Source organism: Lithobates pipiens, unplaced genomic scaffold, assembly GCF_037356315.1.
Source record: "Lithobates pipiens isolate NorthernLeopardFrog02 unplaced genomic scaffold, aLitPip1_a1.2 Scaffold_1, whole genome shotgun sequence".
Taxonomy (NCBI): domain Eukaryota; kingdom Metazoa; phylum Chordata; class Amphibia; order Anura; family Ranidae; genus Lithobates; species Lithobates pipiens.
Genome location: NW_027507685.1, coordinates 158,778,991 through 158,795,535, shown reverse-complemented (window position 1 = coordinate 158,795,535; position 16,545 = coordinate 158,778,991). Strand labels below are relative to the sequence as shown.

Genomic DNA, 16,545 nt, shown 5'->3' with positions numbered 1-16,545 from the left:
TGTTGCTGAACTACAGCGCTCAGCAGTCAGTGCATTTTTTTTTTTTGTGGTACCTCTACCTGTTAATTTGCACTATGGGTAAAAGAGGTACAAGTACCCCGAAGAATAGGAGCTCTAAGGGGTCCCCTTCAGGCTCTGAGGACCCCCCCCCCCCCTCTGCAGCACCTCACCCCCCACCGCCCCCCCCCCCCCCCCCCCCCGCAGGACCCGGGGAGGCTGGCCAGGGAGAGCCGTCTGGGTCATGGGCTGCACTTCAGCCCCTGTGTACGTTACACGGGAGTTTTTTTCCTCAACCATAAGCAGGTTAGAGGAAAGATTAGTGGCCTTAATCGCATCTTCACTCAGTGGAAGAAAACGTGGCTCCCAAACAAAATTGACGTCCTTTTTTTCCCACAAATAGAGCTTTCTTTTGGTGGTATTTGATTACCCCTGCGTTTTTAATTTTTTGTGCTATAAACAAAAATAGAGCGTCAATTTTGAAAAAAAAAATTTTTTACTTTTTGTTACAATAAATATCCCCCAAAAATATATATAAAAAAAGATTTTTTCCCCTCAGTTTAGGCCGATACGTATTCTTCTACATATTTTTGGTTAAAAAAATCGCAATAAGTGATTGGTTTGCACAAAAGTTCATGCGTTTACAAAATAGGGGATAGTTTTATGGCATTTTTATTAACTTTTTTTTTTTTTACTGGTAATGGCAGCGTTCAGCAATTTTTATTGTGACTGCGACATTATGGCGGACACAGACATTTTTCACACATTTTTGGGACCATTGTCATTTATACAGCAATCACTGCTATACAAATGCAGTGATTCCTGTGTAAATGACGCTGGCAGTGAAGGGGTTAACCAGTGGGTGGCAGTGTAGAGGGCTAAGTGTTCCTAGGGGTGTGTTACTAACTGTGGGGGGCTGGGCTTTGTTTTAGTGAACACTGATCTCTGCTCCAATCACATGGAGCAGAGATCAGCGTCACTTGTTGCTAGGCAGAACGGGGAGATGCTGTTAACAACTGCATCTCCTCGTTTAGCCACCCCCGTGAGACGATCGCGGTTATGCCCATGGCGATCGAGTCCGCAGGACCCGCAAACTGACTCACGGGGGGGTCCCGACCGTCAGGGCGGCATTAAAAACTAGACGTACCTGTACGCCAATATGCCTGCCCGTGCCATTCTGCCGTCGTACATCGGCGTGCGCCGGTTGGGAAGCGGTTAAAGAACCCACTTCTTCTCTGGGTTCACTGAAACCTCTTCAAACTGCACATGCCTTTCCTGTTCATGGTTTGCTGGAAAGGCTTATCTATTTTGAGTGGGATCACCCAGATAAACATTATTTTCTTCCTAAAAACTTTTCTACACTTTATCCTATGGAGGAAAAATTTACTAAGATGTGGGTTATACCGGCAGTTGATGCCATTTCCTCTGTAAACAAACAAAAGCCTGTACTTTCTGTATAGGAAGGGTTATATAAGGGATCACTTCCTGTCTGAAGACCTTTGGTTTACCAGTGTCCATTCATCTAATGAGGGCGGCTGCCCACTCCTGCTGTGATTGGACACAGCAGGTCCGGCAAACTCGATGTCTGACGGAACCTGCCGATTGATCGTGAGGAAGGAAGACCGCCGTTCTGTAAGAGGGGAATGTGCTGCTCTTTACATTCCCCCAGTCAAAGCGCCCCCCCCCCCACAGTTGCCAATCACTCGTAGGGAACACATTTAACCCTTTGCCCCTGTTAACCCCTTCCCAGCCAGTGTCATTAGTGCAGCGACTGCATATTTTCTTTAATTGTACATCACGGGACACAGAGCCATAGTAATTACTATGTGGGTTATAGTCCACCTTCAGGTGCTGGACACTGGCACACTCTAAACAGGAATTTGCCTCCCTATATAACCCCTCCCATACCGGGAGCATCTCAGTTTTTTAGTCAGTGTCTAAGGTGTTGGTCACGAGTGAAGATGTGCTGTGCTGAGCTCTGGAGCAATCCTTACTGGGGTTAGCTTTGCAGCCGGATCCATTCAAAGTGTCTTTTATGCCAAATTGAATGGTACCTGGGCCTCGTCTCTGAAGAAACAAGGTTTTGCTTGTAAATGCTTCTCTTTTTAGAGAACTGGACCTTGGGATCCAGTACTTTTTGGTATTAAGGCCATAAAGTTTTACTGGTGGGGTGCTATTACAGGTCCAGGATTGTGGGTTCCCCGAGGGTCCACGGTTCCTGAAGGTTTATTAATGGAAGATTGGGTCTGTTGGTTTTACCACAGAAAACCCTGCATCAGGAAAGGTAAGTGGAGTTTTCTAAGGAATTTTTACATTTTCTTATGAAATGTCTCCTTCAAAGTAAATGTTGTTATTCCTAAGTGTCACCACTGGGGGCTGTATGGAGTACGTACCTTCTCATGCTTTGCTCAGAGATCACGCTGTGTCAGAGAAGTAGCAGACTTTTTTTTTTCCCTCTGGCTAGCAGGCAGATCTCCGGTAAGTTTGGGGGGCTTTTGCTTCCTCCAGACACCCCCCACCTAGGCTGAACTCTTCCCCTCTTCATGAGGCTGAGTATAAGGGAGAACTAAAAACGACAATGCTGTTTTCTTTCACCGCCCCTACTCGGCGACTTCCAGGTCTCCATGCCATCCCTCCCTCACAAGCTGATCCCGGCAGATCGGAGGCCTGTGCTTGCGCGGGAAAACTTTTTTTAAGGAGAAAGGAGGTAGGTGCGATGCGAGGTGGGGGCGGGGCTTAGCACGCCATTGGCATCCTCCAATTTTTGTGCTGGCTGCAAAATTGTCGGATAGTCATAAGAGCAAAGAGGAGCATGAAAGAGGTTTTGGTGACACAGGCATTTCCTATTTAACGCATTTCCTATTTGCACCAGGCTGAGCATTAATAGCAGTGGCTGGCAGTGGATGCGATTTCTTCTGGTAGTACCTCTGCTGTGTGCATCGGACTAAGGTCAGAATGGGAGGTTGAAACGCCCCCAAAAAAGCTAACGAGGTCTTCCTCAAGCTCTGGAAAGCCTACTCATCTCTACAAATGGTATCCTCCCGTGAGAGGGGGTGGCTGTTCATAGTGAGAATCAGGGCCATGAAATGTTTGCAACTGTTTTCAACACTGCAGCCTCTGTTTATTTTACTAAAAGGATCTTTTTTCCTCAGCCATGATAGGTTTAAAAAAAAAAAAAAAAGTTTAGCGACTTTAGTTGCATCCCAGTGTGGGTCAAAATGCGACAGGTTCTCTTCCATTACCCAGGATCCTCAAACTGAGGAACTAGGGGCAAGAGAAGATGAATTCCCTCGGGGAACCGTGGTGAAGCTGATGACTCCTCTCTCACCTGTTTCAATCTTAAGATTGATGGTGAAATTTCTTGCTGAATGATCCTCTCCACATTTATGTACCCTTAACTGAGTGTTTGGGTTCGCTAAAGCCTCAAGCTGTGCATGCCTTTTTCTGTTCATTCATTGTTGGAAAAGCTTTTTTGTATCTGAGAGGATCACCCAGATAAGCATTATTTTCCATCCTAAAAAGTTTTCACACTTTATCCTATGGTGGAGGAAATTCACTATGTAGGGTATACCAGCAATTAACCTCCCTGGCGTTATGATTATTTCTGATTTTTATTGCTGGAAGCAGTGCCATTACTTTGCATGGAAGTTTGTAATTCTTAGGAATAATGCACTTAAATCTGTCCAAACCAGAGTCTAGTAGATCCTGGGTATGATAAAGTTTGAAAAATGAAATCATAAATTATAATATAACTATAAATAATTACACCAAATAATAAAAATTATTCAATAATGTAATAAAAACTAGGGGTGCACCGAAAGGGTTTTTTGGTGCCGAAACCGATACCGAAAATGAAAAATACACTAGGCCGAAAACCGATACCGAAACAGCACCGATACCGAAAATGACTCTTTTTAAAAAATATTTTCATACAGCAGATGGTCAGAGACTGCAGGCATAGTAAAGGAGATGGTCAGAGACTGCAGGCATGGTGCAGGAGATGGTCAGAGACTGCAGGCATGGTGCAGGAGATGGTCAGAGACTGCAGGCATGGTGCAGGAGATGGTCAGAGACTGCAGGCATGGTGCAGGAGATGGTCAGAGACTGCAGGCATGGTGCAGGAGATGGTCAGAGACTGCAGGCATGGTGCAGGAGATGGTCAGAGACTGCAGGCATGGTGCAGGAGATGGTCAGAGACTGCAGGCATGGTGCAGGAGATGGTGAGAGACTGCAGGCATGGTACAGGAGGTGGTCAGAGACTTCAGGCATGGTGCAGGAGATGGTCAGAGACTGCAGACATAATGCAGGAGATGGTCAGAGACTGCAGGCATGGTACAGGAGATGGTCAGAGACTGCAGGCATGGTACAGGAGATGGTCAGAGACTGCAGGCATGGTACAGGAGATGGTCAGAGACTGCAGGCATGGTACAGGAGATCAAAGCAGCCTCACCGGTTCCCCTCAGATACAGCCTGCCTGATAAAAATACATGCACAGTGTTTTCCATGTATTCCAATGGCTGTAGTTCACACCATGCAGTCAGTTTCCGGTGTGGAAACTGACTGCATGGTGTGAACTAGAGCCATTGGAAGACATGGAAAACACTGCATGCATTTTGTGCGAAAAAAAAAAAAAAAAAACACACGGAACTGCATCTGGTGTGAACTGGCCCCAAGCAAGCTACCTGGTTCCGTTCCAACAGATTTCTATTGGGAATGCTCATATCGTTACCTCTACTAGCAATAACTTAACCCTTCCCCATTCTATCACATGGAGATGAAAACCTAGCTGGGTCAAAATCAAGATTATTATTTTTTATTATATGGTCAATAAAGGGAGTACAGCCTTTGTCCTGTGACCTGGTGTTATATAGCATGGCTACATTCACACAAGTGGCCAGAGGTGGATAGTTTCAGAGGCAAACAAATGACTTTTGGATTCAGCAGCACTGTGGGCACAAAAAACGTGTGATTTAGCTGCGGACAAAACTCTGCAATGCTTGCCCTGGGCACACTCTTTCCCCCTCATGCAGCTTGCCAGTGTCTAAATGCAGCCTTACCCATGCCCGGATCAGAGCGGTGATCTCCGTATGTCACGGAGCTGTGCATTGAATTGCCCGGGCGGCTGCAGTAACAATGTCCCGCCTCCTGTAATCACGTCACGCTGATTCAATGTCCCGCCATTGGATCAGTGTACCATCTGTCACAGGAGGCGGGACATTGTTACTGCAGCCGCCCGGGCAATTCAATGCACAGCTCCGTGACACACGTCGGGCGGGACGAAAGGAGGACAGAGGACTGGGGACGGACAAGGAAAACACCCGTGCAATGGGCGGCACCAGGGGGGCGGAGCCCCGCACAGGCCCCACCCCCATTTTTGGCCCCATTATCGGCAAGATTTTCCTTTTCGGCATTTTGCCGAAAACACCATTTTCGGCCGATATGTTTCGGCTGCCGAAATTTCGGTGCATCCCTAATAAAAACACTGAAATTTGCTCAGTTGCAGAATTGTCACTGTCATCACTTTTCAGTGTTTGATGACGGATCTCCCCACAAATCACAAGTGTTCTAATTTATTATCACTGTTTTGTAGCTGGTCTAAAAGCACTTTTGATGTAAAGGGATGATTTTGGTTTCTATGGACAATCTCCAGTTTCCAGGCAGAAAATATATATACAAAAGGGATGTGAAATAATTTCATACAGTAATGTAATCTGTAAGATTACGGTATGTATAGTGTGTGTGTTTCACTTTTTGAATTTGGCGCCGTTCTTCGTGGGTCGCAACTCTCGCAGGGAACGGAGCCCTACTCTGTGATGAATCGAGCGGAGGACGATCTGCTCACACTGCAGGGAGACATCGCAGGATCCTGGGGACAAGATAAGTAAGCTCTTCCTGGATCCTGCGATGCGATCCCGAGTCTGGCTCGGGGGTTACTGCTTTTGGTTCTCATATTCCACCCTGAGCCACACTTGGGAATACTGCTAAGGAGGTTAACACTGTTATCCTCTGTGTATAAGAGTTTGACTTGTCTGGCAGACAATGCTCAAATGCTTAGGGATCCAACAGATAAAAAGTTGGAACTCCTATTAAAAAAAAAACTCACTTTTTTCAATGACAGATTGAGTGTGTCAGCCTGCTCTGACAGTAATTGCTTAATTTGTTGAGAGTCCAGTTTAAACAGGTGTTCAAGGTTATCCTGCTCAGTAGGGCCAGAATCTGGCAGCTTTATGTTTGCAATCATTGCTATGAGAGATTCTATCCTTCAGGCCTTGCGCCCATTGCTAAGCACCATGCAGAAGCTCCTGGCTAGTCTTCCTTTTTGCAGTAAAACAGCTATTTGGGGATGTTTTGGATAATACAGCCAAAGAAATTCTTGTGGAAAAAAATACCCCTTTTGCCATTAAGCCCGGGTTCACACTATAGCATGCTGCGGATCGCACAGGAGCGATGTGCATCCCTGTTCACCATTTCAGGAATGAATCGGGGCCGATTCTGTGCTTGACTTAGGCCCTGAAACGGAGCCAAAGACGCTCCACAGCTGCATTCTCCTGCTATGCAAATTAGATGCGGGGAAACTCGCATCTAATTTGCATAGGTGTTAACTCGGGGCTTAAGAAAAGGAGTAAATGTATTTTCGTTTTAAAGCGCCTTCTGTGCCAGAGGCATCAGCCTCCAGGCAGTCACAAAGGCTTCCGCCGTCAGGCTCAAAAGTAGCCCCAGAGACAAAAGGTCTTGGGGGAAGAAACCTACAAGATACTGAAGCCTCTTTATGAGGTGGCACCCCCACTCGCTCAATAGGGGGAATTCTTTTGCAATTCTCAAGGATCTGGCAGGAAGAGTGTCAAGACAAATGGGGGACTTCCTCAATAGTTCCAAGGTACAAACTGGAGTTCCAAGAGTTCCCCTCTCCTTGTTTCTCAGATCAAATGTTCCTAAGGATCCAGAGAACAATAAGTCTTTCTCTCAAGCATTGGACCATCTTTTGGCCAAAAGTCATCATGGTGGCCCCCATGTAAGAGCAGATGTTGGGGTTTGGTTAAATCCAAATGGACATTCTGGATCTCAAAAATTTAAAATTTCCTGAATATAACCCCCTTTTTTTTTTTTTTTTCGCATGGAGTAAATCCAATCAGTTATCTCCATCCTACAAGGAGAACTTCTGGCGTCAATCAATGTCAAAGATGCATATCTCCATATACCCATTTCCTTGCTCACTAGTAATATCTACTTTTCAAGGTGGAAAATATAAATTTTCAGTGTGTAGCTCTGCTTTCCGGTATAGCTACTGCACCTTGAGTGTTAACAAAAGTTCTGGCCTCTCTTCTAGCCAGATTAAGGGCCCAAGGTATAACGATTATGGTTTATCTGGACGATCTGTTCTTGATAGTCCAGTTGGTAGCCCTGCTTAGACCAAAGTATGGTCACCACCTTCAACTACCTGGAATATCTAGGTCAGATTCTTAACCTAGGAGAAATCTTCTCTAAATTCATGAAAAAGGCTAAAATACTTGGGTCTGATCATAGATACATCCAGAAAAGGGGTATTATTGCTCCAGGCAAAGATCAGCGCCATAAAGAATCTAATTTAGGTGGTCAAAGCAAGATGAATTCTTCTATTCAACTTTGCATGAGGTTATTGGGAAAGATGATGGCTTCATTCAAGCCCGTTCCTTATGCTCAGTTTTTCATTTGAGACTGCTGCAAAACCGTATCCTATCAGCTTGGAACAAAGGGTTCAAGCTCTAGATTCTCAATGTGTCTGACTCCAAAGCCTACGGCTACATCACCCTGAAAGCGTCTGATCTTGGAGGCTAAGCAGGGTCGCGCCTGGTTAGTACCCGGAGGGACCACCTGGAAATTCCAGGTGCTGTAGGCTGGGTACGCCAGAGCCTCAGTTTATGGTTAATATCCAAAAATCTGCAAAGAGGAAAATCCTTCCTTCAGTTACCACGGAAGTGGCCCAGATGCCCGTTATCATTCTAGAAATTCAGGCAGAGCACTTGGTTCTGAAGGCCTGAACAAAAACAAAGGATCCGCTAGCATGCAGAACAGATGCCTTGCTATTTCCGTGGAATCAGTTCTCACTGTTTTATGCATTCCCTCCTATTCTGCCTGCATCTACGACTTCTTCGCAGGATTGGAGGTCAGTGATTCTTGTGGCCCCCAGCGGGGCCCAGGAAATCCTGGTATGCAGAATTTGTAAAGGGGACCCATGGACCCTACCGCCATGGCCAGACCTTCTTTTGCAAGGTCCGGTATTCCATCCTACTTTAAAAACGCTAAATGTAACAGTTTGGCTAATGAGACCCACACTCTAAAGAAACGTTCAGTGGTTTCTTTCTTGGTTAATGCATTAGGGAGCCAGACTCCATTTTTATATATAATGGAGTCTGGGAAGCAAATGGCTCCTGCTGTGAAACCAAGGGTTGCACCCAGGAAATAGGTCAAAGGTAGAATCCTTGACTTTCTGCAGATGGGGTGAGAAATAAAGCTTGCCTTGAGTGCTTCTAAGGACAGATCTCGGCCTTATGGGTATTATTTCAACGACCACTTGCTTCGCTTTCTTTGGTTCATAACTCTTATTCAGCGAGTAACATGGCTTGATCCCCAGTTAGGTCACCCCTGAACCCTTGGGACTTGAATTTAGTTTTGGCGGCATTACAAAACAGCCTTTTTTTGGACCAATACAACATATTCCCTTGGTCATTTTTTGACAAGGAAACTTTTTTTCTGGTAACCACATCTGCTGCAAGAAGGGTATCAGAATTGGCTGCTTTTTCTTGTAAAAAGCCATATTATTGTTCACAAGGATAAGGTAGTATTGTGTCCTCATCCTAACTTTTTACCGAAGGTAGTATCGGGTTTTTATCTAAACCAGGATATTGTTCTACCTTTGTTTTTCCCAGAACCCTGTTCTATGAAAGAAAAATCGCTACGTTCTCTTGATGTGGTGAGAGCAGTCTACTTAAAGACAACTGCTAGGATTCGGAAAAACTGATGTTTTGTTTGGATTGCCTGAAGGTCCTAGAAGAGGACAGGCCGCATGGAAATCTACTATTCTAAATGGACTCAACAAGTACTCATTCAAGCTTATGGTTTAAAGAGGTAGTTTCTACCCTCTCAAATCAAGACACACTCCTGTAGGGTTGTTAGTGCTTTGTGGGCAGTGCATCACCAAGCCACCATGGCTCAAATCTGCAAGGCCACAACTTGGTCTTCAATCCATACATTTATCAGGTGGATGTAAAAGGACACGAGGATGTCGCCTTTGGGCGCAGTGTACTGCAGGCAGCAGTATAAGTCCTCTGATCTCATGGTGCCCTACTTTTGTTGTCTCCCTCCCCTCAGTTTCCATTGTTGTGGGACATCCCACATAATAATTACTATGACTCTGTGTCCTGTGATGTACAATTAAAGAAAATAGGATTTTTATAACAGCTTACAGTACACAACGAAACCCACATTCTAAAGGATCGTGGGTTATCTCCTTCAGTAGTGTCTACTTTGGTTAATGCCATTAATCCGGCTTCCAGAATCATTTACTATAGAGTCTGGAAGGCATATGTTTCTTAGTGTGGATCCAGGGGTTGGCACCCCAGGAAGTATGTCATAGGTAGGATCCTTGATTTCCTACAAATAGGATTAGAAATGAAGCTGGCCTTGAGTACTATCAAGGGCCAGATCTCGGCCTTGTCAGTGTTTTTTTTGTTTTTGTTTTTTTTCAACGGCCTCTTGCTTCCCACTCTCTGGTGCGTAGGTTTATACAGGGGTTAACACAGATCAATCCCCTTTTCAAGGCACTTCTAAATCCTTGGGATCTAAATTTGGTCTTATCGGCTTTGCAGAGTCAGCCTTTTGAGCCTTTGTAGGAAATTCCCTTGGTTCTTTTGACAAGATAATCTTTTTGGTTGCAATTTCTTGTGCTAGAAGAGTATCAGAACTAGCGGCTCTATCTTGTAAAGAGCCATATTTGATTTCGTACCAAATGTAGTGACAGGTTTTCATTTAAACTAGGATATTATTCTTTCTTCCTTTTTTTTCCCAGAGCCTCAATCTAGAAAATAGAAGTCACTACATTCCCTTGATGTAGTAAGAGTGATCAGAGTCTATTTAAAGGTGACCGCTCAGGTTTGCAAAACAGATGTTTTGTTTGTTCTGCCAGAAGGTCCAAAAAGGGGAGAGGCAGCGTCAAAATCTACTATTTCCAAATGGCTTTGTCAAGTGATTGTTCAAGCTTATGGCTTAAAGAATAAAATTCCTCCTTTTTCATGTTAAAGCACACTCAACCAGGATGATCAGTGCCTCTTGGGCGGTGCATCATCAGGCCTCTATGGCTCAGATCTGTAAGGCCGCAACTTGGTCTTTAGTTCATACATTTTCCAGATTTTATCAAATCGATGTTAAGTCATGAGGATATTGCCTTTGGGCGCGGTGTACTGCAGGCTGCAGTATAAGTTCTCTGGCCTCTCTTTTGCCCTACTTTTTTGTTGTGTCTCCCTCCCTTCAGTTGCTATGGGACATCCCACATAGTAACTAATATGGCTCTGTGTCCCCTGATTTATGAAAAGAAAACAGGATTTTTAAAACGGCTTGCCTGTAAAATCCTTTCCCTTGATGTGCATTAGGGGACACAGAGGTCCCTCCCTTCTTGGTATACAGTTGTATTGCTTGGCTACAAAACTGAGGCCTCCCAGTAGTGGGAGGGGTTATATAGGGAGTACACTTCTTGCCTTAGGGCGTGCCAGTATCCATCACCTATTAGTGGCCCTATAATCCACATAGTAACTACTATGGCTCTGTGTCCCCTGATGTACCGTATATACTCGAGTATAGGCCGACCCGAATATAAGCCGAGGCCCCCAATTTACCCCCCAAAAAACTGGCAAACTTATTGACTCGTGTATAAGCCGAGGGTGAGACATGCCTGTCCATCCCTGTGTGTGTGTCCGTCCATCCCTGTGTGTCCGTCCATCCCTGTGTGTCCGTCCATCCTTGTGTGTCCGTCCATCCATCCATCCCTGTGTGTGTGTGTCTCCATCCATCCATCCATCCCTGTGTGTGTGTGTCTCCATCCATCCATCCATCCCTGTGTGTGTGTGTCTCCATCCATCCATCCCTGTGTGTGTGTGTGTGTGTGTGTGTGTGTGTGTGTGTGTGTCCAGCCTACCTGTGTCCCGAGCCTCCGTCCCGTGCCTTGCCTCCTTGCCTCCGTCCCGTGCCGTGCCTTGCCGCCGTGCCTTGCCTCCGTCCCGTGTCGTGCCTTGCCTTGCCTCCGTCCCGTGCCGTGCCTTGCCTTGCCTCCGTCCCGTGCCCTCTTTGTCGGCGCCTCGGCGGCCATTGTAAAATTCAAAAGCCTCCGCCTTCGCCTGTGATAGGCGGAACACTGAATTTCCCAGCAGCCTGTGTACGATGTCCGTGATAGGCGGAACACAGGCTGCTGGGAAATTCAGTGTTCCGCCTATCACAGGCGAAGGCGGAGCCGGAGGCGCGGCTTTTGAATGATAGAATGGCCGCTGTCTGTCTGCTCGACACGCTGATCGAGCGGGCAGACAGCGATGACTCGAGTATAAGCCGAGGGGGGCACTTTCAGCCTCAAAAAAGAGGCTGAAAATCTCGGCTTATACTCGAGTATATACGGTACATCAAAGAAAAGGATTTTACAGGTAAGCTGTTTTAAAAAATCCTCTTTTTTATTTTTTTCAAAGTTGTCGCTTTATTTTTGTTGTAATATAGAGCAAAAAATAAAAACCGCAGAGGTGATCAAATACCTCCAAAAAAAACTCTATTGGAGAAAAAAAGGCATACTTTTTTTTTTTTGGGTATAGCGCCCAGGCAATTGTCAGTTAAAGTAAGGCAGGGCCGTATCGCAAAAAAAATGGCCTGTTCATGAAGGGGGTTAAACCTTCCAGAGCTGAAGTGATTAAAACTTAGCAATCAGCTTAAATGAGCTGAGTTGGGTTTTTGTTTTTTTTTCTTCTTTCCCATACCTGCTAATCCCACAATACATCTTGATCCTGCCAGTTTTACGTTCTCCTATTCAAAGGTGGCAACACTCTTATGGGCTTTTTAAAATGTAGAAAGCATTGCCGCCCTCACTACGGCAGCCCCACTGCTGAATTTTTTTGTTGTGTAATGACGCAGCCTCTCATTCCTGTGCATTACCATTGTCATCCGGGGGAAAAGACGATCACATTCACATGATCATGCCCAGTACTACCCCTCCTACTAGGGGATTGGTGGCAGCGGCATCCTGATTTCTGACGTGGGTGGAAGATGCAGAGCACTGATCATTTCTGGCCCATGCAAATCACCCTCCTATGGCATTCACATGCCTGCCATTAAGAAAAAAAGTATTTAGAACTTTATTGCATATGCACTTGGCAGTGGAACCTTTTCGGTTATGCAAACGTACTTTTTAAATTTTTTTTTATTTATTTTTTTTAAGGTTGCTTTAAAAATGTCTCGACATGGACAGTAGATTTGAATTTCTTTCCATAAGATAGGATTCTCTCAAAAATGTTACTTTCACCTGTCGAGGGTGGCAGCACTTGCTCCTCCCTCTGTATCTATGGAGAAGCAGTGTAGCCACCCTTGGACAGCAGCTTTGGACTATTAGATTTAGATCCAACTTCACATACATGAACAACAAACTGAAACCTTCCTCTAGCTAACACTTCTAGTTACAGCAAGAAATATTCCTTTTTGAATAAAGTTTTGACCTAAATGAACTAAAGCTGACTAACTTAAGCTCCTCCTGAGAGTGTTAAATGGTTTGTCTCAACCCTCTAACTGCTACAGTTGCTGCACATTTAATGTGTATGTTGCTTTCTTTTATGTAAAAATGTATTTATTTATTTTTTTTGCTTTTCCTTAGGATTATGAACGCAGCCTGTCGCTACTCAGCCTGGATGACATTGAGCGCCTGGCGACACGAATTCTTCATCCACAGCTACCAGAAACCATAGACCTTGGATTCCTGGACTGACACCCCTTCCCTTCCCACAATGTACTTGTTTCCCAGTCCTGTACAGTACCCAAATTGCATCACTATTGCAATAAAACACAAAAATGAGCAGGTGCTTAGTCACTGAGTTTATTTCCAGAAATCGGTGTTCTGCCTTTCCAGCCAAAAGAGGAACAAGGGATCTTCTGTATACTGATGGATTTTATTTTTATTTTTTTAATCCTTTATTTGGCACCTGAGCAAAATCTGTAGTAACCAATTAGCAATCTTTTTGTTATTTAGCTGTTCCAAGGGTGAAATTTGATTGGCTACCACAGGTCCATGAACTTGGCACAGAATCTTGTTGCTCTTTGTTCTGGGTTATTACATTTTTTTTTTTCTTTTCATTATATGGAAGGATTAGGATGTCTGTCAGATTTTAACTGCTAACAAGTAATGAAAGCCAGTGCTCGGAAGGTCACAGCCAAAGGATTTACAAAAGTCCCACATCAAACCTCCAACATTTCGGAGAGAGAGAGACACGTCCACAAACTGTTATGTTTGATCTGTAATTTCAATAAATTCTCTAGATGTGACCTTAAATTGCTGGCATTCGTGACTTGTTGGCTGTACCTGCAGGTGGCTGTACACCTTACATGCCCATTAACTAGGAATCAGTGTGGGGTTGTTTGTTTTGCATTTCCTTTTTCAGAACTGTGAATGCAACTTGTGTGATTTTACCTGCTTTCTGTTGATTTATTTGGAAGGGATTTTTTTTTTTATTCCTGTGACACTTGGGCAAGAAATTAAGGTAAAGAGGTCTCTGGTCCATTAAGGTACAGACAGCAAGAGGGATACTGACATAGAAAGGTGCAGACAGGAAGGGGGGGGGGAGTGAGTATGGTTACACACACAGGAATGTACAGGCAGAGGAAGGTGTACATAGCCAGGGGGTTACTGGCTAGTGGTTACCTCCGTGAGAAGATGCAGACAGCAAAGCATTGCCAATGTGAGAAGACTTGTATGGCAAAAGGGGTAACCAACACAGGACAGGAAGTTGCAAGCAGCAAGGGCGTTATTGGCATACAAAGGTGTAGACAGTAAGATTACTGTCAGCACAGGAAGATGCAGGCAGCAAGGGGAAGCATGGGAAGGTGCAGACAGCAAGAGGGTTATAAGCATGGGAAGGTGCAGAGAGCAAATTGGTTTCAGACACAGGAAGGTGCAGCCAGTACGGATCTTACAGGAAGAGGCCGATTAAGGCAGACTAGCAGCTTTACCCCATGCCTTTTGACATTGGTAAGGAATGAGATGAGATGAACATAAAGAAGCTACTCACTTTGCATTGCATGTACTGGCATAACCACAACACCTTCCTTCAGACACCAATTGCCTATAAGTTCATCCTTATGAAATCGCAGACAGTTGCATAGTTTTGTCCAATGGTGTTATAACCTTGATTTACTGCAGGAGCATGAAGGTTATAGCTGGGCACCCTGGACACCACTGCAGGCAACATTTTGTGGCTTTAAATAATCTTTAACCACATATAGGTATAAAAATACAATATAGGGTTGATTTACTAAAGGCAAATCCACTCTGTGCTACAAGTGTACTTGGAAGTGTAGTCGCTGTAGAACTGAGGGGAAGATCTGAAATGAGGGGAATATTTTCTGATTTTATCATCCATACCAAATGTGGAAGCAAAAATGCTGTTTTTTTATTTTTCTTGCATGTGCCCCTCAGATCTACAGCGACGGCACAGTGGTTTTGCCTTTAGTAAATAACCCCCTATATGTCATAACAGTCTTTAATTGGGATGTTGCACAGAACAGCAATGTGCAGGAACCAGGTGCATATTGGTTTTCATTAGTGTGCTCACTCTATGCTGTTGAAACCTGACTTTTTTTATGAGTTGCCATTACTGCATACCACTTCTCTTTGCACCTTTTTATCTAATGACACAAAACGTTTCCAAATGAGATCTTCCCATGGTAACACATTATGTCAATCAACCATGTTTATTCTATTTTGCATATATATCTGAAGGCACATTTGAAAAAATAAAATAAAAATTGGTATAACACATTGTATCAATAAATATACTATATACATGTAAACAATATAGACATTTGCATACAATGTACTTTTAAAATCGAATATATAAATATGAGGCTTTTGCCATAAAAACAGGTCTTCAAGGACATCTTCAGAAAAGGATTAAAGTCCATCTCCAGCTAAAAAAATGATTTTAATCTTGAATAATGTGGGGGAGTTTCACAGGGGTAGGAATACCTTCCTGACAAATTGGGGGAAATCTCTCCAATAGGGACACACTAATAGAAACCTGATTAAAGCTCATTCCCACCTGTGTATTTTTGCCAGATTTTTTTTTCCATTAACACCCGTAGACATGCATTCAAGTGCAAGTTGTAGTGCACTTAATATCGCACATCATATTGCACATTAATGTGACTGAGGTGCATTTTCATCTATTTTTATGTATTACTATTTATTCCATTGAAAAATGCATCTGCTCTATAGAGGTCAATGGCAGTGTCAAACATGAGTTTTATTGCACTTACAACTGGTATTAACAAGACTTGGCCAATAGCTGTTAACCCTATCCACTCCCAATTCTTAATGTTAAAAATGTATTGGAAACAAGTCTAAAGAATAGTCAAATTGATGCCACCACCTAATGCTACAAAAGACCGCTCCTATGCCCAGGCATAGATCGAAATGGACTGAAAATGTTTAGATTTCCTATCACTTTCTGTGTTAGTAAAAATGGTCACCAAGACCCATAGTGAGGGGGTCACTTCTACCTTTTGAGGATACAACCTGCAATAAAAACTTGACAATTCTTCCCAACTTCATCCAAAACGAAAAAAGAAGTCTTGGCTATACATACGCTTTAAGATTGATGACTATGACTGCACCCCCATTGGAGAATAGCTCAGGTTTTGCTCAGCCCTTGGCTGCCTAATCTATGGGAGTAGATGGGCTAAGAGTTGTCCTTTACTGAAAAGCCCCCACCTGTAAACCTTGTACAATGTAAATGAGGGAATATTTGTACGCCAGGGTCTTTTTTTTTTTTTTTATTATCTTAAGTTTAATATAAATTTATTTGAAAGGTCACGGTCATTAAAATTAGGTGTAGCCACCCATCAGTGCTGATCTAACAGGAGTTCTGCTGTATCAGTATTGATGGACTTTGTCATGCCATGTGGTGTAGGAGGGAGGTGAGGTATGTGAACTCTTTTTTTTTGCTGCATAGGGGGGTCATAATTGTGTGTCTATAATACAGTTTTGTATTTATTAAAAATATATTTAAAATGCAAATAGTAGAAGCACTGAGTTTATCCTAATATCCTGTACAGCAACACTAGACAAGGAGAGGGTGGGCATCATGAGGAACCACTCCAGCTCTGATATAGTGCATATGTGCTGACAAGAGAGCAGAAGGAAGACTTCATCCGTGTGCAGCTGCCATACTGTCCAATCAGCAAGCTGTGGGTGTGTTGACCAAGCTGTGCTGCTGAACTGAATCTGACCTAGCTGGTAGGGATATGGATCACAAAACTTTGCCAAGTAAACCCGTT

The 16,545-nt window shown here is 44.0% G+C and overlaps 1 protein-coding gene across 1 annotated transcript in view; it reads left to right on the top strand.

Annotated features, from left to right (window-relative positions):
- UBL4A (ubiquitin like 4A) overlaps positions 1-13,070 on the top strand; it is a 55,648-nt gene extending 42,578 nt beyond the window's left edge. The window contains exon 4 of the mRNA XM_077478816.1: positions 12,872-13,070. Within this exon, the coding sequence (XP_077334942.1) occupies positions 12,872-12,982 (111 nt within the window). The 3' untranslated portion in view covers positions 12,983-13,070. The remainder of the gene's footprint in view (positions 1-12,871) is intronic.
- The last annotated feature ends 3,475 nt before the right edge of the window (positions 13,071-16,545 follow it).